At 41.1% G+C, this 22403-nt stretch overlaps 2 protein-coding genes across 2 annotated transcripts in view; both read right to left on the reverse strand.

Moving 5' to 3' along the window:
* phf14 (PHD finger protein 14) overlaps window positions 1-19783 on the reverse strand; it is a 64839-nt gene extending 45056 nt beyond the window's left edge. Inside the window, exons 1-4 of the mRNA XM_074613313.1 lie at window positions 19653-19783; window positions 16633-16743; window positions 8937-9745; window positions 7676-7808 (exon numbers count right to left, since the gene is read on the reverse strand). Of these exons, the coding sequence (XP_074469414.1) occupies window positions 7676-7808; window positions 8937-9745; window positions 16633-16743; window position 19653 (1054 nt within the window). The 5' untranslated portion in view covers window positions 19654-19783. The remainder of the gene's footprint in view (window positions 1-7675; window positions 7809-8936; window positions 9746-16632; window positions 16744-19652) is intronic.
* The window catches only part of LOC141754340 (homeobox protein MOX-2-like), a 258572-nt gene that overhangs the window by 226168 nt on the left and 10001 nt on the right, over window positions 1-22403 (reverse strand). The window lies entirely within an intron of this gene.

Raw genomic sequence — 22403 nt, forward strand, 5'->3', positions numbered from 1 at the left:
ATAATGTGTTACACTGTGTTATAATGTGTTACACTGTGTTATACTGTGTTATACTGTGTTATACTGTTACACTGTGTTACACTGTGTTATAATGTGTTATACTGTGTTATACTGTGTTATAATGTGTTATACTGTGTTATACTGTTACACTGTGTTATACTGTGTTACACTGTGTTATAATGTGTTACACTGTGTTATAATGTGTTATACTGTGTTATAATGTGTTATACTGTGTTATACTGTTACACTGTGTTACACTGTGTTATAATGTGTTATACTGTGTTATACTGTGTTACACTGTGTTATAATGTGTTATACTGTGTTATACTGTTATAATGTGTTATACTGTGTTATACTGTTACACTGTGTTACACTGTTATAATGTGTTACACTGTGTTATAATGTGTTACACTGTGTTATACTGTGTTATACTGTGTTATACTGTTACACTGTGTTACACTGTGTTATAATGTGTTATACTGTGTTATACTGTGTTACACTGTGTTACACTGTGTTACACTGTGTTATAATGTGTTATACTGTGTTATACTGTGTTATACTGTTACACTGTGTTACACTGTGTTATAATGTGTTACACTGTGTTATAATGTGTTACACTGTGTTATAATGTGTTATAATGTGTTACACTGTTACACTGTGTTATACTGTGTTATACTGTGTTACACTGTGTTATAATGTGTTACACTGTGTTATAATGTGTTACACTGTGTTATAATGTGTTATAATGTGTTACACTGTTACACTGTGTTATACTGTGTTATACTGTGTTATACTGTGTTATAATGTGTTATACTGTGTTATACTGTGTTATACTGTGTTACACTGTGTTACACTGTGTTATGTGTTATACTGTGTTATACTGTGTTATACTGTTACACTGTGTTACACTGTGTTATAATGTGTTACACTGTGTTATAATGTGTTACACTGTGTTATAATGTGTTATAATGTGTTACACTGTTACACTGTGTTATACTGTGTTACACTGTGTTATAATGTGTTACACTGTGTTATACTGTGTTATACTGTGTTATAATGTGTTATAATGTGTTATACTGTGTTATAATGTGTTATAATGTGTTACACTGTGTTATAATGTGTTATAATGTGTTACACTGTTACACTGTGTTATACTGTGTTATACTGTGTTATACTGTGTTATAATGTGTTACACTGTGTTATAATGTGTTACACTGTGTTATACTGTGTTATACTGTGTTATAATGTGTTATAATGTGTTATACTGTGTTATAATGTGTTATAATGTGTTATACTGTGTTATAATGTGTTACACTGTGTTACACTGTGTTATAATGTGTTATACTGTGTTATACTGTGTTATAATGTGTTACACTGTGTTATACTGTGTTACACTGTGTTACACTGTGTTATAATGTGTTACACTGTGTTATACTGTGTTACACTGTGTTACACTGTGTTATAATGTGTTATACTGTGTTATACTGTGTTATAATGTGTTACACTGTGTTATACTGTGTTACACTGTGTTACACTGTGTTATAATGTGTTACACTGTGTTATACTGTGTTACACTGTGTTACAATGTGTTACACTGTGTTATACTGTGTTATACTGTGTTATAATGTGTTACACTGTGTTATACTGTGTTATACTGTGTTATAATGTGTTACACTGTGTTATAATGTGTTACACTGTGTTATAATGTGTTATAATGTGTTATACTGTGTTACACTGTGTTATAATGTGTTACACTGTGTTATACTGTGTTACACTGTGTTATAATGTGTTACACTGTGTTACACTGTGTTATAATGTGTTATAATGTGTTATAATGTGTTACACTGTGTTATAATGTGTTACACTGTGTTATAATGTGTTACACTGTGTTATAATGTGTTATAATGTGTTATACTGTGTTATAATGTGTTATAATGTGTTATACTGTGTTATACTGTGTTACACTGTGTTATACTGTGTTATAATGTGTTATACTGTGTTATACTGTGTTATAATGTGTTATACTGTGTTATACTGTGTTATAATGTGTTATAATGTGTTATACTGTGTTATACTGTGTTATAATGTGTTACACTGTGTTATACTGTGTTATACTGTGTTATACTGTGTTATAATGTGTTACACTGTGTTATGTGTTATAATGTGTTATACTGTGTTATAATGTGTTATAATGTGTTATACTGTGTTATAATGTGTTACACTGTGTTATAATGTGTTACACTGTGTTATAATGTGTTATAATGTGTTATACTGTGTTATACTGTGTTATAATGTGTTATACTGTGTTATACTGTGTTATACTGTGTTATACTGTGTTATACTGTGTTATACTGTGTTATAATGTGTTATACTGTGTTATACTGTGTTACACTGTGTTATAATGTGTTACACTGTGTTATAATGTGTTATACTGTGTTATAATGTGTTATAATGTGTTATACTGTGTTATACTGTGTTACACTGTGTTATACTGTGTTATACTGTGTTATAATGTGTTATAATGTGTTATACTGTGTTATAATGTGTTATACTGTGTTATAATGTGTTATACTGTTATAATGTGTTATAATGTGTTATACTGTGTTATACTGTGTTACACTGTGTTATACTGTGTTATACTGTGTTTTAATGTGTTATAATGTGTTATACTGTTACACTGTTATAATGTGTTATACTGTGTTATAATGTGTTATACTGTGTTATACTGTTACACTGTGTTATAATGTGTTATACTGTGTTACACTGTGTTATAATGTGTTACACTGTGTTATAATGTGTTACACTGTGTTATACTGTGTTATACTGTGTTATAATGTGTTATACTGTGTTATACTGTGTTATAATGTGTTATAATGTGTTATACTGTGTTACACTGTGTTATAATGTGTTACACTGTGTTATAATGTGTTACACTGTGTTATAATGTGTTATACTGTGTTATAATGTGTTATAATGTGTTATAATGTGTTATACTGTGTTACACTGTGTTATAATGTGTTACACTGTGTTATAATGTGTTACACTGTGTTATAATGTGTTACACTGTGTTACACTGTGTTATAATGTGTTATAATGTGTTATACTGTGTTACACTGTGTTATAATGTGTTACACTGTGTTATAATGTGTTACACTGTGTTATAATGTGTTATACTGTGTTATGTGTTATAATGTGTTATACTGTGTTATACTGTGTTATAATGTGTTATAATGTGTTATACTGTGTTATACTGTGTTATAATGTGTTATAATGTGTTATACTGTGTTATACTGTGTTATAATGTGTTACACTGTGTTATACTGTGTTATACTGTGTTATACTGTGTTATAATGTGTTACACTGTGTTATAATGTGTTATACTGTGTTATACTGTGTTATAATGTGTTATGTGTTATACTGTGTTATACTGTGTTATAATGTGTTATAATGTGTTACACTGTGTTATAATGTGTTATAATGTGTTATACTGTGTTATACTGTGTTACACTGTGTTATAATGTGTTACACTGTGTTATAATGTGTTATACTGTGTTATACTGTGTTATAATGTGTTATAATGTGTTATACTGTTACACTGTTATAATGTGTTATACTGTGTTATAATGTGTTATACTGTGTTATACTGTTACACTGTGTTATAATGTGTTATACTGTGTTATAATGTGTTATACTGTGTTACACTGTGTTACACTGTGTTACACTGTTACACTGTGTTACACTGTGTTACACTGTTACTGTGTTATAATGTGTTATACTGTGTTATACTGTGTTATACTGTGTTACACTGTTACACTGTGTTACACTGTGTTACACTGTTACTGTGTTATAATGTGTTACACTGTGTTATAATGTGTTATAATGTGTTATAATGTGTTATACTGTGTTATAATGTGTTATGTGTTATACTGTGTTATACTGTGTTATAATGTGTTATACTGTGTTATAATGTGTTATACTGTGTTACACTGTGTTACACTGTGTTACACTGTTACACTGTGTTATGTGTTACACTGTGTTATAATGTGTTATACTGTGTTATAATGTGTTATACTGTGTTATAATGTGTTATACTGTGTTATAATGTGTTATAATGTGTTATACTGTGTTATAATGTGTTATACTGTGTTATAATGTGTTACACTGTGTTATAATGTGTTATAATGTGTTATAATGTGTTATAATGTGTTATACTGTGTTATAATGTGTTATACTGTGTTATAATGTGTTATACTGTGTTATAATGTGTTATAATGTGTTATAATGTGTTATAATGTGTTATAATGTGTTATACTGTGTTATAATGTGTTATACTGTGTTATAATGTGTTATACTGTGTTATAATGTGTTATACTGTGTTACACTGTGTTACACTGTTACACTGTGTTACACTGTTACACTGTGTTATAATGTGTTACACTGTGTTATAATGTGTTATAATGTGTTATACTGTGTTATAATGTGTTATACTGTGTTACACTGTGTTACACTGTGTTATAATGTGTTACACTGTGTTATAATGTGTTATACTGTGTTACACTGTGTTATAATGTGTTATACTGTGTTATAATGTGTTATACTGTGTTATAATGTGTTATACTGTGTTACACTGTGTTATAATGTGTTATACTGTGTTATAATGTGTTATAATGTGTTATAATGTGTTATACTGTGTTATACTGTGTTACACAGCGTTACACGGTTTTACAGGCATGCGGCAGCATGCAGACCGGTGCCCGCCTCCCTCCATGCCGCTACCTCTCCCGTGAGAGAGCGAGGAGTCCAGTGCTCTGTTTTTCTGCGTGCACGCCATGGATGGGTGCTCGTGCTGCAGAAGGCAGGGCTGTGCAAGCTGGTGCATGTCTGGAGAGTGAACCGGAGTAACGTTTAACATTTCTTTACTAATAAAAGTGCTAAAAAACACTTTGATATAAAGTTTGATGTTCTTAAATACAAGTTACAAATCCTCAGTATCCATACAATCCATTATATATTGATATACGTCTCCCGTGAAGGACAACTAGTCGAGTACCTATCGATGTTGTTGGATCGCAGGAATATAAATGGACACATGGATGTAATAGATGAATCGTTACACCCCTAGACATGTCTAAACTACAGCTTCATTTATGCTTGCCGCATTGCGAGAGGGTCGCGATTGTCCGTGCAGCCAAAGTAACGTCATACCATCGGACACGGGGGGTATATACACCAACCAAACCAACATGATAAAGTTAAGACCTGCTTCTAATATCTCCTGACTGCCTATGGAGAGTTGGTGATTAGGACAGTTGCCACCCCACAGTGTGTGTGTGTGTGTGTGTGCGCACGTCATAAGAGAGTGTTTGAGATAGGCACCTCAAAGGTGTTCGCTGCTTCAAGGCTAAACCCTGATAGAGCTCAGCCAATCACAGAGACACGTGGGGGTTCCGTGCAGCAGGTTTTCATCTGTCCGTGCACTCCAAACCATACAACTACGCAGACGTGGATCGGTGGAGAACATGGAGAACTTTGAGATGTTTGTTACGGAGTATAAAAGATCCAAACGTTTCCTCGTCCTGACTCCACGTCAGCTCGTGTCCGTGCAGAAAGTAGAACTGAAGTTTCAGGAATGTGAACACAAATCCTGGGAGATAAAGTTCTGTGCTGTAAATCTCAGGGATAAGATCATAGAAACAGCTTCTGAATTAATTAAACCTCCAACAGCACAATAAATCGATCCATTTGGAGCACAGAGTACACAGGAACTCTAAATCTATTGCTACTGCTTGAATTAAGTTCCATATTTTACTGCCCCGGACCGGTCACATCCTCGGAGAGGAAGATATGAACTGGCCTCAAGTGCTGCCACCGCCTCCTCTCTCTCTCTCTCAAGCCTCCACTTAGTCTCCCTCCTGTGTCTTCTCAGGGAGATTAAACACGTCTCAGAGGAGGAAAATATACACCAACCAAACCAACATGATAAAGTTAAGACCTGCTTCTAATATCTCCTGACTGCCTATGGAGAGTTGGTGATTAGGACAGTTGCCACCCCACAGTGTGTGTGTGTGTGTGTGTGTGTGTGCGCACGTCATAAGAGAGTGTTTGAGATAGGCACCTCAAAGGTGTTCGCTGCTTCAAGGCTAAACCCTGATAGAGCTCAGCCAATCACAGAGACTGTGGACTGTGTCCGTGCACGTTGTGAGTGTGTGTGTGACATGTTATGTTATGTGTGGTAAGATTACAGGCATATAAACTGGGAAAAAAGAAATGTGAAATGTGCTTTATAAATAAATTACCTTAGTTTACCTCATTTAACCTTTTCCACCCCGCCCTTGTTACCATGTTTTATCTGTTCCAAATGAACCTTAAAGGAGATTAGTCCAGTATTTAATCCTCTTATCAACATGAGTGTATAAATATGCCGCTTTATGTAAATGTATGTATATATTTATTATTATAAATCAATGAACAACACCAAACAATGTCAGATATTGATCCAGAAACCCTCACAGGTTCTGCATTTAGCATAAAACAATATGCTCCAATCATAACATGGCAAACTGCATCCCAACAGGCAACAACAGCTGTCAGTGTGTCGACTTGACTATGACTTGCCCCCCGGTTTCTCCTCGACAATTTACAGTTTTTTGACATTTTGGGGACTTTTTTTCAGAAATTTGTTAGACAACTCTCTGACTTTTTTTTTTTTTTAACATTTTTCGGAGAATATATTTTATTTAATTTTTCTTTTTACATTTTTCAGATTTTTTTTGGGACAATTGTTTTCTTTTTACATTTTTCGGACAATATATTTGTTTTTTACATTTTCTAATTTTTTTTCGGACACTTTTCCGATTTGTTTTGGGACCCATTTTTTCTACATTTTTCAGACAATATATATATATATATTTTTTTTCCATATTTCAGATTTTTTTTCAGACAATTTTTAGACAATTTTCTGACTTTTTTTTTTTTTTTTTACATTTCTCTGATTTTTTTTCGGACACTTTTCTGATATTTTTTGGGACAATTGTTTTTTTTTTACATTTTTCGGACACTATTTTTTTTTTTTTTTCGGACACTGCCGAATTTTTTTGGGATAATGTTTTTTTTTTTTTACATTTTTCGGACAATATTTGTTTTTTACATTTTAAAATTTTTTTTCGGACACTTTTCCGATTTGTTTTGGGACCCATTTTTTTCTACATTTTTCAGACAATTTTTAGACAATTTTCTGACATTTTTTCTGACAAAAACCCTCACAACTTCACATATCTGGAGGTCAGAGGTCAAGGGACCCCTTTGAAAATGGACATGACAGTTTTTCCTCTCCAACATTTAGTGTAGGTTTGGAGCGTTATTTAACCTCCTTCATGACCAGCTAGTCTGACATGGTTGGTACCGATGGATTCATCAGGTTCACTAGTTTACTATGATACCAGGATCTTTACTCTAGCTTTAAAACTGAACCCACTACAACTGCGTCAACGTGAACGGGAAAACAATAATGGTGACTCAATAGATGTGCATCCATTAGCTTTGACTATACGGAAGCCCTGAAAGGCAACTGAGTGACTGAAAATCAGTGGTGTCACATTGATCGTTGTTTCTAAGCCGTCATTTGAGTAGTCGTGACTGTTGCCTGACTGATTGTAGGACTAACTCTGCAGCTTACCTTCGTGTACGGTCACCCCACAGTTGTCACACTGGATGATCTCATCTGCGTCCTCGCTGTTGTCTCCCAGACAGACGCAGCAGATGAGGATGTGCTGAGTGCTCCAGGTTTGGGGCCGGTCCAGCAAGGCATCCTGGGGGATCGGGGGAAACAGAGACACAGTAAAGCCACTTATCTACGTCCCTCCCTCTGATCGGACCACAGATCCAGTAACGGACAGTCAGTAAATCCCGTGCACAAAGCTCACGACACTGTCCATTAGAACAAAGGCAGATAGATAGCATCTAAACCTCTTATTGGATTATATGGTGACTTTGTGCCTCGTATTGTTGTTTGGTATTACGGAGTAGCAGACAAAGAAAGTAGTCCATGTGCAGACCAAACACCTCAAACATCTGCAGTGGTTTACATGACCAGTAGAAGGTGGAAGACTGCGATGCTTCAATGCTCAGTAGCTCAGTAGTGAAGCAGTTCTATCAGCACAAAGTAGAGTCCACAAGAAGTTAGTCCAAATAAAACAGCAGTATAAAGAACACAATTAAAACTTCAATCATATCAGAGAAGAAGTAAACAAGCCTAAGAGCACTGACAACTACAATTTACACTTTTACACTAAATTAGGGCTGTGCACAATGTTAGCATTACATACTAAGCTTCTATTGAGGGTTTTAAAATGAAGCTTTGAATGTCTGTCGTCATGTTTTATGACGTCATCACCCTAAAACATGTTTAAATGTGAGGGTGCAGGTCGTATCCACGCCAACCCTACAACGTTTTCTGCTTTCTCGTTTCGGTTGGCGGCGGCCGGCTGGTTTGTTTTGGTTGACGGATACGGAACGGATATGACGTCCCGTTACTCACACTACCACAATAAAAGCGGTAACTTCCTTCTACCTCCACACAGACTCAGGTGAAGCAAATCTATCGATTCTGGCGTTAAAACATCTGTTTAGAAATTGTAAAAAAGGAAAGTTGTGATACAAAGGTGAATGGATCTTTTTTCCCCACCCCTACCTGTGACATTAATGCTTCATACAAATCAGTTTAAAAGAAAGCGATTTGATTACTACATGCAACAAACGTGTTTACGTGGACAGAGAGACGAAGGTTAATGCACAGATGGGGCGTCGTCTCTCTTTTGGTTGCAGATAGTAAAAAGACACGCAGCAGATCTGTACGCTGCAGCAACAAACACACTAACATATCATCTCATTTCAGTTGGACTTGACGTATGAGACCTGAAGTCAGGCCTGGCGCTCACCTCGTTGCCCTTCCCCTGGGACATGCTGTCGTTGGTCAGCTCTTCATCAAAAGCATTGGTGCTCTTCGTCTTCTTCTTGGGCTTCTTCACCTCTTTGTCACTGTCACTGCTACTGTTGTTGTTGTTGTTGTTGGTGTTGTTGTTGTCATCACCATCCTCCTTGTCATCGTCATCATCGTCGTCGTCGTCGTCGTCATCATCATCGTTATCATCATCATCGTCATCATCATCGTCACTAGCGCTGCCACCGTCCTCTTCCTCGGTCCCTCCTTTCTGAGCAGCTGCTTTACCTTTCTTCTTCCCCGCTGTGGGTCTCCAGTCGTTGTCGTCCTCACTGTCGTAGTCGTCCATCTCGTTCAGCTCCTCCATGGTGGTGAAGTCCAGGAGGGGCCGGTTCCTGCGGAAGTTCCATTTCTTGGGCTCGGCCTGAGACTCTTCTGTGTTCACGCTGCCGGACCCGGACCCGGATCCAGACCCGGACCCAGACCCGGACCCAGGCCCTGACGTTGAGGTAGATTCAGTGCCGGCGCCCGCAGCAGGCTCAGGATCCAGCTCCGACGTCTTCTTGCTCTTGCGTCGGCCTTTGGGCGGGGTGACGGCGGGGGTGTCTTTGGTGGAGCTGTCTGAGGAAGGCTGCTGTTTGGACTTCTCTTCATCTTCCGTTAAGTTCTCGTCAGCAGCCAGGTCTTTGGCCTCCTCTTCGTCTATAGCGTCGTCTGCAGAACCGGCGTTCTCCGAGTCGCTCTCTGACCCCGCGGCGCTCGCTTTAGACCCTTCCTCATCGCTGCCGTTGCCTGTGCCGTCTGATCCTACCAGAACACAGAACAGAATCCAAAGAGTGAACAATGGGATCATTCTGAAAGGCCCGGTTGCTACTCCAGAAACTATTCACTAATTAGCTGAACATTGTAATAACCACAATTCATGTTTCTGTAGTGATGGTGCTCCCTATACTACTGCTCCCTATACTACTGCTCCCTATACTACTGCTCCCTATACTACTGCTCCCTATACTACTGCTCCCCTATACTACTGCTCCCCTATACTACTGCTCCTATACTACTGCTCCCTATACTACTGCTCCCTATACTACTGCTCTCCTATACTACTGCTCCCCTATACTACTGCTCCTATACTACTGCTCCCCTATACTACTGCTCCTATACTACTGCTCCTATACTACTGCTCCTATACTACTGCTCCCTATACTACTGCTCCCTATACTACTGCTCCCTATACTACTGCTCCCTATACTACTGCTCCCTATACTACTGCTCCTATACTACTGCTCCCTATACTACTGCTCCCTATACTACTGCTCCCTATACTACTGCTCCCCTATACTACTGCTCCCCTATACTACTGCTCCTATACTACTGCTCCCTATACTACTGCTCCCTATACTACTGCTCTCCTATACTACTGCTCCCCTATACTACTGCTCCTATACTACTGCTCCCCTATACTACTGCTCCTATACTACTGCTCCCTATACTACTGCTCCTATACTACTGCTCTCCTATACTACTGCTCCCTATACTACTGCTCCTATACTACTGCTCCCCTATACTACTGCTCCTATACTACTGCTCCCTATACTACTGCTCCCCTATACTACTGCTCCTATACTACTGCTCCTATACTACTGCTCCCTATACTACTGCTCCCTATACTACTGCTCCCTATACTACTGCTCCCCTATACTACTGCTCCCCTATACTACTGCTCCTATACTACTGCTCCTATACTACTGCTCCCTATACTACTGCTCCCTATACTACTGCTCCTATACTACTGCTCCCCTATACTACTGCTCCCTATACTACTGCTCCTATACTACTGCTCCCCTATACTACTGCTCCCTATACTACTGCTCCCTATACTACTGCTCCCTATACTACTGCTCTCCTATACTACTGCTCCTATACTACTGCTCCCCTATACTACTGCTCTCCTATACTACTGCTCCTATACTACTGCTCCCTATACTACTGCTCTCCTATACTACTGCTCTCCTATACTACTGCTCCCTATACTACTGCTCCTATACTACTGCTCCCCTATACTACTGCTCCCCTATACTACTGCTCCCCTATACTACTGCTCCCCTATACTACTGCTCCCCTATACTACTGCTCCCCTATACTACCCTATACTACTGCTCCCCTATACTACTGCTCCCCTATACTACTGCTCCCTATACTACCCTATACTACTGCTCCCCTATACTACTGCTCCCCTATACTACTGCTCCCTATACTACTGCTCCCCTATACTACTGCTCCTATACTACTGCTCCCTATACTACTGCTCCCCTATACTACTGCTCTCCTATACTACTGCTCCTATACTACTGCTCCCCTATACTACTGCTCCCTATACTACTGCTCCTATACTACTGCTCCCCTATACTACTGCTCCCCTATACTACTGCTCCCTATACTACTGCTCCCTATACTACTGCTCCCCTATACTACTGCTCCCCTATACTACTGCTCCCCTATACTACTGCTCCCTATACTACTGCTCCCTATACTACTGCTCTCCTATACTACTGCTCCCTATACTACTGCTCCCTATACTACTGCTCCCCTATACTACTGCTCCCTATACTACTGCTCCCTATACTACTGCTCCCTATACTACTGCTCCTATACTACTGCTCCCTATACTACTGCTCCCCTATACTACTGCTCCCTATACTACTGCTCCCCTATACTACTGCTCCCCTATACTACTGCTCCCTATACTACTGCTCCCCTATACTACTGCTCCTATACTACTGCTCCCCTATACTACTGCTCCCCTATACTACTGCTCTCCTATACTACTGCTCCCTATACTACTGCTCCCCTATACTACTGCTCCTATACTACTGCTCCCCTATACTACTGCTCCCTATACTACTGCTCCCTATACTACTGCTCTCCTATACTACTGCTCTCCTATACTACTGCTCCCTATACTACTGCTCTCCTATACTACTGCTCCCTATACTACTGCTCCCCTATACTACTGCTCCCCTATACTACTGCTCCCCTATACTACTGCTCCCTATACTACTGCTCTCCTATACTACTGCTCCTATACTACTGCTCCCCTATACTACTGCTCCCTATACTACTGCTCTCCTATACTACTGCTCCCTATACTACTGCTCCCCTATACTACTGCTCCCCTATACTACTGCTCCTATACTACTGCTCCCCTATACTACTGCTCCCCTATACTACTGCTCCCTATACTACTGCTCCCTATACTACTGCTCCCCTATACTACTGCTCCTATACTACTGCTCCCCTATACTACTGCTCTCCTATACTACTGCTCCCTATACTACTGCTCCCCTATACTACTGCTCCCCTATACTACTGCTCCCTATACTACTGCTCCCTATACTACTGCTCCCTATACTACTGCTCCCTATACTACTGCTCTCCTATACTACTGCTCTCCTATACTACTGCTCCTATACTACTGCTCCCCTATACTACTGCTCCCTATACTACTGCTCCCTATACTACTGCTCTCCTATACTACTGCTCCTATACTACTGCTCCCTATACTACTGCTCCCTATACTACTGCTCTCCTATACTACTGCTCCCCCCTTACTATGCTCCTATACTACTATGTTCCCTATACTACTGCTCCCTATAACTACTGCTCCCTATACTACTGCTCCCCTATACTACTGCTCCCTATACTACTGCTCCTATACTACTGCTCTCCTATACTATGCTCCTATACTACTGCTCCCTATACTACTGCTCCCTATACTACTGCTCCCTATACTACTGCTCCCTATACTACTGCTCCCTATACTACTGCTCCCTATACTACTGCTCCCCTATACTACTGCTCCCTATACTACTGCTCCCTATACTACTGCTCCCCTATACTACTGCTCCCTATACTACTGCTCCCCTATACTACTGCTCTCCTATACTACTGCTCCTATACTACTGCTCCCCTATACTACTGCTCCCTATACTACTGCTCCCTATACTACTGCTCCCCTATACTACTGCTCCCTATACTACTGCTCCCTATACTACTGCTCCCCTATACTACTGCTCCCCTATACTACTGCTCCCCTATACTACTGCTCCCCTATACTACTGCTCCCCTATACTACTGCTCCCCTATACTACTGCTCCCTATACTACTGCTCCCCTATACTACTGCTCCCCTATACTACTGCTCCCCTATACTACTGCTCCCCTATACTACTGCTCCCCTATACTACTGCTCCCTATACTACTGCTCCCTATACTACTGCTCCCCTATACTACTGCTCCCCTATACTACTGCTCCCCTATACTACTGCTCCCCTATACTACTGCTCCCCTATACTACTGCTCCCCTATACTACTGCTCCCCTATACTACTGCTCCCCTATACTACTGCTCCCCTATACTACTGCTCCCTATACTACTGCTCCCCTATACTACTGCTCCCCTATACTACTGCTCCCCTATACTACTGCTCCCTATACTACTGCTCCCCTATACTACTGCTCCCCTATACTACTGCTCCCCTATACTACTGCTCCCCTATACTACTGCTCCCTATACTACTGCTCCCTATACTACTGCTCCCCTATACTACTGCTCCCTATACTACTGCTCCCCTATACTACTGCTCCCCTATACTACTGCTCCCTATACTACTGCTCCCTATACTACTGCTCCCTATACTACTGCTCCCTATACTACTGCTCCCTATACTACTGCTCCCCTATACTACTGCTCCCTATACTACTGCTCCCCTATACTACTGCTCCCTATACTACTGCTCCCTATACTACTGCTCCCTATACTACTGCTCCCCTATACTACTGCTCCCTATACTACTGCTCCCCTATACTACTGCTCCCCTATACTACTGCTCCCCTATACTACTGCTCCCTATACTACTGCTCCCCTATACTACTGCTCCCCTATACTACTGCTCCCCTATACTACTGCTCCCCTATACTACTGCTCCCCTATACTACTGCTCCCCTATACTACTGCTCCCCTATACTACTGCTCCCCTATACTACTGCTCCCCTATACTACTGCTCCCTATACTACTGCTCCCTATACTACTGCTCCCCTATACTACTGCTCCCCTATACTACTGCTCCCTATACTACTGCTCCCTATACTACTGCTCCCCTATACTACTGCTCCCTATACTACTGCTCCCCTATACTACTGCTCCCCTATACTACTGCTCCCTATACTACTGCTCCCCTATACTACTGCTCCCTATACTACTGCTCCCTATACTACTGCTCCCTATACTACTGCTCCCTATACTACTGCTCCCCTATACTACTGCTCCCTATACTACTGCTCCCTATACTACTGCTCCCTATACTACTGCTCCCTAACTACTGCTCCCCTATACTACTGCTCCCCTATACTACTGCTCCCTATACTACTGCTCCCTATACTACTGCTCCCCTATACTACTGCTCCCTATACTACTGCTCCCTATACTACTGCTCCTATACTACTGCTCCCTATACTACTGCTCTCCTATACTACTGCTCCCTATACTACTGCTCCCTATACTACTGCTCCCTATACTACTGCTCCCTATACTACTGCTCCCCTATACTACTGCTCCCCTATACTACTGCTCCCTATACTACTGCTCCCTATACTACTGCTCCCCTATACTACTGCTCCCTATACTACTGCTCTCCTATACTACTGCTCCTATACTACTGCTCCCTATACTACTGCTCCCTATACTACTGCTCCCTATACTACTGCTCTCCTATACTACTGCTCCCTATACTACTGCTCCCCTATACTACTGCTCCCCTATACTACTGCTCCCTATACTACTGCTCCCTATACTACTGCTCCCTATACTACTGCTCCCTATACTACTGCTCCCTATACTACTGCTCCCTATACTACTGCTCCCTATACTACTGCTCCCTATACTACTGCTCCCTATACTACTGCTCCCTATACTACTGCTCCCCTATACTACTGCTCCCTATACTACTGCTCCCCTATACTACTGCTCCCTATACTACTGCTCCCTATACTACTGCTCCCCTATACTACTGCTCCCTATACTACTGCTCCCCTATACTACTGCTCCCCTATACTACTGCTCCCTATACTACTGCTCCCCTATACTACTGCTCCCCTATACTACTGCTCCCCTATACTACTGCTCCCTATACTACTGCTCCCTATACTACTGCTCCCCTATACTACTGCTCCCTATACTACTGCTCCCTATACTACTGCTCCCTATACTACTGCTCCCTATACTACTGCTCCCTATACTACTGCTCTCCTATACTACTGCTCCCCTATACTACTGCTCCCCTATACTACTGCTCCCTATACTACTGCTCCCCTATACTACTGCTCCCCTATACTACTGCTCCCTATACTACTGCTCTCCTATACTACTGCTCTCCTATACTACTGCTCTCCTATACTACTGTTCCTATACTACTGCTCCCTATACTACTGCTCTCCTATACTACTGCTCCTATACTACTGCTCCCTATACTACTGCTCCCTATACTACTGCTCCCCTATACTACTGCTCCCCTATACTACTGCTCCCCTATACTACTGCTCCCTATACTACTGCTCCCCTATACTACTGCTCCTATACTACTGCTCCCTATACTACTGCTCCTATACTACTGCTCCCTATACTACTGCTCCCTATACTACTGCTCTCCTATACTACTGCTCCTATACTACTGCTCCCCTATACTACTGCTCCCTATACTACTGCTCCCCTATACTACTGCTCCCTATACTACTGCTCCCTATACTACTGCTCTCCTATACTACTGCTCCTATACTACTGCTCCTATACTACTGCTCCCTATACTACTGCTCCCCTATACTACTGCTCCCTATACTACTGCTCCTATACTACTGCTCCCCTATACTACTGCTCCCTATACTACTGCTCCTATACTACTGCTCCCTATACTACTGCTCCTATACTACTGCTCCCTATACTACTGCTCCCCTATACTACTGCTCCCTATACTACTGCTCCTATACTACTGCTCCCCTATACTACTGCTCCCTATACTACTGCTCCTATACTACTGCTCCCTATACTACTGCTCCTATACTACTGCTCCCTATACTACTGCTCCCTATACTACTGCTCCCCTATACTACTGCTCCCTATACTACTGCTCCCTATACTACTGCTCCCTATACTACTGCTCTCCTATACTACTGCTCCTATACTACTGCTCCTATACTACTGCTCCCTATACTACTGCTCCCCTATACTACTGCTCCCTATACTACTGCTCCTATACTACTGCTCCCCTATACTACTGCTCCCTATACTACTGCTCCTATACTACTGCTCCTATACTACTGCTCCTATACTACTGCTCCCTATACTACTGCTCCCTATACTACTGCTCCCCTATACTACTGCTCCCTATACTACTGCTCCCCTATACTACTGCTCCCTATACTACTGCTCCTATACTACTGCTCCCCAGTGGGTGTTAACTGTTGGTAAAACTGATGTCGGTACCAGAACTTGATTGGTGCTATATACTGTATGGGTCTCTTGTTTCAGTCTCTCTATGGGGAACACTTCGTCAGTGTTATCCTCAGACTGTTACCAGAGAACAACGGTTACAGGAGAAGTAACATTAAGCTTCTGCTATACATTATAAAGAATGTGCTTACCTGAGGCATCTCCCACTTCAAAGTCACTGTCATCTGAGCTGTCATAATCCAAGGCATCTAAGAGAGAAGCAGCGAGGGGCTTCACCTGCCGACGCTTCAAACTGCGGTCCACTAAAAGAGGAGAAGCAAACAGGAGAAAACAGTGATTGAGTACGCTGTGATGTCAGTACAGCTTTAGGAGTGCAGCGAAAAGCAGTAAACTAAACTACTAAAAACAGCCATACAACGCAGGTAATCAGAGACATGTGGTGACACTCTACCATGTCAAACCTGTTATTATAAGAACTTATTATTATTATTATAAGTGTTGCCTAAAGATGATTACTCCCACATTAGATGGGGATCGGATGGATGAGGATCATTTAAAATACGCTGTCAACGCTGTCCACATTTAGACTAAGAGCATCAGGGCTGCAATTAACCATTACTTCCATTGTCCATTGATCTGTGGATAATTCTCTTGATTAATCGATCAGCTGTTTGGTCTATAAAATGTCAGAAATGGTGAAAAATGTCAATCAGTGTTTCCAAAGATAACGTCTTCAAATGTCTTGTTCTGTCCACATCTCAAAGATATTCAGTTGACTAGAGAAATGTGATAGCGGAGCACAAGGACAAAATACGATCATTTCACTTGTACTGGCTCACATCGCTAACGCGTTTCAGCACGGAGACGTGTTTCTGAAGAAGCTTTTTAATGACCAACAGGTGACCCCTCAACCCGTCTCGCGCTCTGATTGGCTGTAGCTCCCCGACAGGTCAGACATTTAGCCTGCCAGGTGAAGCACAGCGGACAACTCTAGGGTCTGAGAAGTGAAGCCAACGCTGAAGAGCCTTAAACCTGCATTCTTTCTACCAGCCAGCAGGGGGCGACTGCTCTGCTTGTATAGAAGTCAACGAGAAAATCACTTCTCACTTTTTAGGCGACCTTTTTGGCAACAAAAAATATCTTATTCAGAGTTCGGTTGTGCTTAACTCCACCGTCTCCTGTCACTTCTAGTTGCAAATAACCGAGATGGTGACGGCCAAAATGCTGAACTCAAGGCTTCAAAACCGTAGTCCACAAACCAACGGGTGACGCTGACCACGTCACGCTGACCACATACGTCACGCTGACCACGTACGTCACGCTGACCACGTCACGCTGACCACGTACGTCACGCTGACCACGTACGTCACGCTGACTACGTACGTCACGCTGACCACGTACGTCACGCTGACCACGTACGTCACGCTGACCACGTCACGCTGACTACGTACGTCACGCTGACCACGTACGTCACGCTGACCACGTACGTCACGCTGACCACGTACGTCACGCTGACCATGTCACGCTGACTACGTACGTCACGCTGACCACGTACGTCACGCTGACTACGTACGTCACGCTGACCACGTACGTCACGCTGACCACGTACGTCACGCTGACCACGTCACGCTGACTACGTACGTCACGCTGACCACGTCACGCTGACCACGTACGTCACGCTGACCACGTCACGCTGACCACGTACGTCACGCTGACCACGTCACGCTGACCACGTACGTCACGCTGACCACGTACGTCACGCTGACCACGTACGTCACGCTGACCACGTACGTCACGCTGACCACGTCACGCTGACTACGTACGTCACGCTGACCACGTCAGACCACACTGATATATAACATATATAATATATATATAACATATATATATATAAATATAAACATTCAGACCACACTGATATACATATATGTTATATATATTATATATGTTATATATCAGTGTGGTCTGAATGTTTATATTTATATATATATATGTTATATATCAGTGTGGTCTGAATGTTATGGCTGATCGGTGTATGCCATTATTTTGATGTTGGCATCAGTCTAGTTCTAACTGAGTTAGTCTGCTACCAGAACATCTGGACTGTAAAGTAAACCAGTAGTGAACATCTGGACTGTAAAGTAAACCAGTAGTGAACATCTGGACTGTAAAGTAAACCAGTAGTGAACATCTGGACTGTAAAGTAAACCAGTAGTGAACATCTGGAGCAGAACTCCTCTGAATTGTGTGTTGCAGATGAAAACTCTTCCTACAGTATCAGATTGTCTGGTAAACCAGGTTCAGCTCTTCAGCCCGTTAGAGAAGCAGCTTCACTGAGACAGCTGTTGTTCTGAGTAGAACCCAGATCAGACCTGGTTACATCATCATGGTTCTGGTTCTGGATCTGGATCCCCCCCCTCAGAGCTCTGGCCCTGTTCTGAACCCTAGATCTGAACCCAGATCAGACCTGGTTACATCATCATGGTTCTGGTTCTGGTTCTGGTTCTGGATCTGGATCCCCCCTCAGAGCTCTGACCCTGCAGGCAGCAGGATGATCTGCAGGTTTAATATCAGCTGGTTCTGGTTCTGGTTCTGATGCTGGAATCCAGATGAATATGACATGAACGCTCCTCGCGTGCACGCTGCGTTAGCCGTTAGCAACCTGTTAGCAAACAAAGAGCAGCTAGCTGCTAACGTTAGCATGGAGCTGCTCAGTCTCTCTGGTTCACCTGACAGCTTGTCTCTCACCTGTCTGCCAGGTGAACCAGAGACACTCCGTTAAGCACCCTGATCACACCTGTAACCTGTACTGCAGGTAGAGACATCCTCCTCTACTGGACCACTAGCTACATGTGGCTAGCATTAGCATTAGCTTTAGCATTAGCTTCAGCATTAGCATTAGCATTAGCTAGCTGTAGTTATTCAGGTCACAGACAGAGCTCTGAGGACAGCAGCTCCTCCCGGTCAGACTGATGACAACAACAACAGACCTGCTGCACTAAACACAGCGTTAGCATCGTTAGCATCGTTAGCATCGTTAGCATCGTTAGCCCGTGCTAAGTGTTAGCCACACAGCTGAGCCGGCTAGCTGGTAGTTCGCAGTTCCAGACAGCAGATAACGTGATTGCTGGTACACCCAGCTGGAGGAGAGGAGAGAGGAGAGGAGGAGAGGAGAGGAGGAGAGGAGAGGAGAGGAGGAGAGGAGACTCACTCTGTGGATGATCGGGTTTAGAGGACCAAAGCAGCTCTCTCCTGTTAGCAGCTCTCTGTTAGCATGCTGCTAATGCTAATGGAGACAATGAGAACGGCGGCTGTGACGTAGAGACGGCTGGAGGATGATGTTGCCATGGGGACACATGATGTTGCCATGGGGACAGATGAGGAGCAATGATACAGGACAGTTACAGGACACAGAAAGAAATGATGATTGACTTTACTTTATCTTCGGAATTCACTGCTGCATTGGTAAACTAAATATATATATAAGTATATATATATATATAAATATATTATATAAGATAAGATGAACCTTTATTAATCCCCGGAGGGAGATTCAGGTGTCAAAGCAGCAACATCAGCAACAGAGTGAAACACAGGAGAGGTAAAGGTATGCAAAAATTATAAAAACAATAATAGAGATATAAAAGATACAGAGTGAATGGGCGAACAACGTGTGTACAGTCCGTCAATAAATAAATGTAGTATGTACAATAAATAAATGTAATATGTGCATGTGTGCATGTGTGCAGTCTATAAAGTGGTATATAGGATGTATAGTGTAAAGTGAGTGTAAAGTGCGTCAGTGGTTAGAGTCCAAGATGGTTGCAGATAGTGCATGATATAAACTGGGGAAAAAAGTTCAGAAACTTGTGTTTGGTGGATTATTTCTCTGTTGTTACAATGCTAATGGTCATTGTATTTTACATCGTTGGAAAGCCTGTTTATTTACCTTCACAATGATGTCCAACTTGTAAGGATCATGCATTTGTGGAATGAGCAGCACAGCTGATTATGTGGGTAGCGCCCAAGAAAAATTTCCCAAAATGCTCCGTCAATGGTAAACAGTGTATTCTCCTGTTGGTGTTGACTCTTGTTTTGAGTTGTTGTAAATATATATATTTATATTTTATACAGTATGTGTGTATATAGTCAAGATTAAGATGTTTATTTTTACACTGGTTATACAGGTACAATCGTGTGAAATACTTTTTGCTGGGAAGCTCCATTAAGAAAACAGTCAGTAGCAAAAATAAAATAAAGTAAAATAAAAATAATAGTGTATTTAAAAATAATTTACAGTAATAATAATAAAGGAAATACGTGGTATATGGTAAATATATATGTATATATGTGTATTCATCACCATGTTTTACCACAATTTTACTATTAAACTGTTTATTGATATGTTTTGTGATGTTCTGTTTTATTAGTTATTTCATTATTTTCCCTTTTGCTTGTACTGTCTTGTGAATCACTTTGTAACATTTGTTTTGGAAAGGGCTGTATAATAGATGCATTATTATTATTATTATTATTATTATTATTATTATATTCTAAAACCTACATACATGAAATTTTCTGTCAGCACATTAAAATCCCAGCCTGATATGAAATACATAACATCCTTGTTCAGTTAGAGTCAGACCAGATGTTTCCTGTCATACAACATGATGGAGGGAAAGATTAAAGACCAAAATCAGGACAAACAGCAGAGAGACGAGAGTGTGGACCAACATCAGGTTGATGTTCTGACTGTGTCCAAACAAGCATTTAGACGATGCGACTGTATTATGAGAATATAGCTGACCTTTTTCATTCTGGTAAATATTTGGAACCGCTTGGTACTAAAACTGCTGAACTTGTCTCAGATTAGATTATTTTGAGTGCTGAAAATGACTCCAATTAATTTTGTTTGTAATTTGCTGCAAATGTTCGTCTTTTTTCTTTTGAAAAATCATGAAATTATTCAACCATTGTATTTAGACTTTCTTTTGGACGCACGGAGAAATAGGAAAGTTCCTTTAAAAAGCTGCAGCTGCATAAAAAAAACTTACTTTGGCTCATTTTCAAAATGAGCTGGGTTTCTATTGTCCTCCACTGACTTTGCCAGTTTAGCAAATAAGAGACGATTAAAATAAATGAGCTGAGATTGATCCTGATACATGGTAAAGGGAAGACTGATGGTGCAGGCAAGCAAAAGGGATGATTACAACTGTCCTTGCTTGATGACAGATGGCCACTGCATTGTGCTGCAAAGAGGTAGTTTTTTATCAGCTTGCATCAAAACACTTCTGGGATATCACGGTAGCCATCATTGTCATCATCGCTATCAGCATTTTCATCCTTCTCTCTCTCCTGCACTGATTTGATCAACGTAGAGCCGCTGATGCAGATAGTGTTGGAGGGAATATGAAGGTCTGAAATTACATCGGTCAGTGTGATAATGTTGGTGAGGCCAAGTGTAAATTTAACAGAAGTTTTAACAAGTAGATCCCAGTTTATACACTTCATGAGAGGTTTACAGATGGATATAGAGCCGTAGAGTTAACGCTACACTATTAAACATCAGGTCTGATGACACATTTAACTCCACACAATGTGTTTCTGACCTCCACCAGGCCTTCGTTTAGACAAACAGAGCAGTTCAGTTTTATTCTATAAATAAGTGTCAATAACAGCACCCTCCCAATTAACTGATAAGTCTTAATAAAAGAATGAAGAAAGTGAGTACAGTATCTGTACAGCACTTGTTAATCCTGTAGGACTTTATCTTCACAGTTGATCGGTGACGACGTGTTTAATTTTTATGTTTTACATGTATAAGGCTGAAAATGCTGCTCTTTGTTGGTTTTGCATGCAGCGTTAGTAACCATGGAAACGGAGCTCAATTTGAACTTGAAATTTAGCTAAACCACCAACTGTGTTTCCCAGGTCAGGACGCAGGAGGATCCTATATTCACAT

Source organism: Sebastes fasciatus, chromosome 17, assembly GCF_043250625.1.
Source record: "Sebastes fasciatus isolate fSebFas1 chromosome 17, fSebFas1.pri, whole genome shotgun sequence".
NCBI classification, from domain to species: domain Eukaryota; kingdom Metazoa; phylum Chordata; class Actinopteri; order Perciformes; family Sebastidae; genus Sebastes; species Sebastes fasciatus.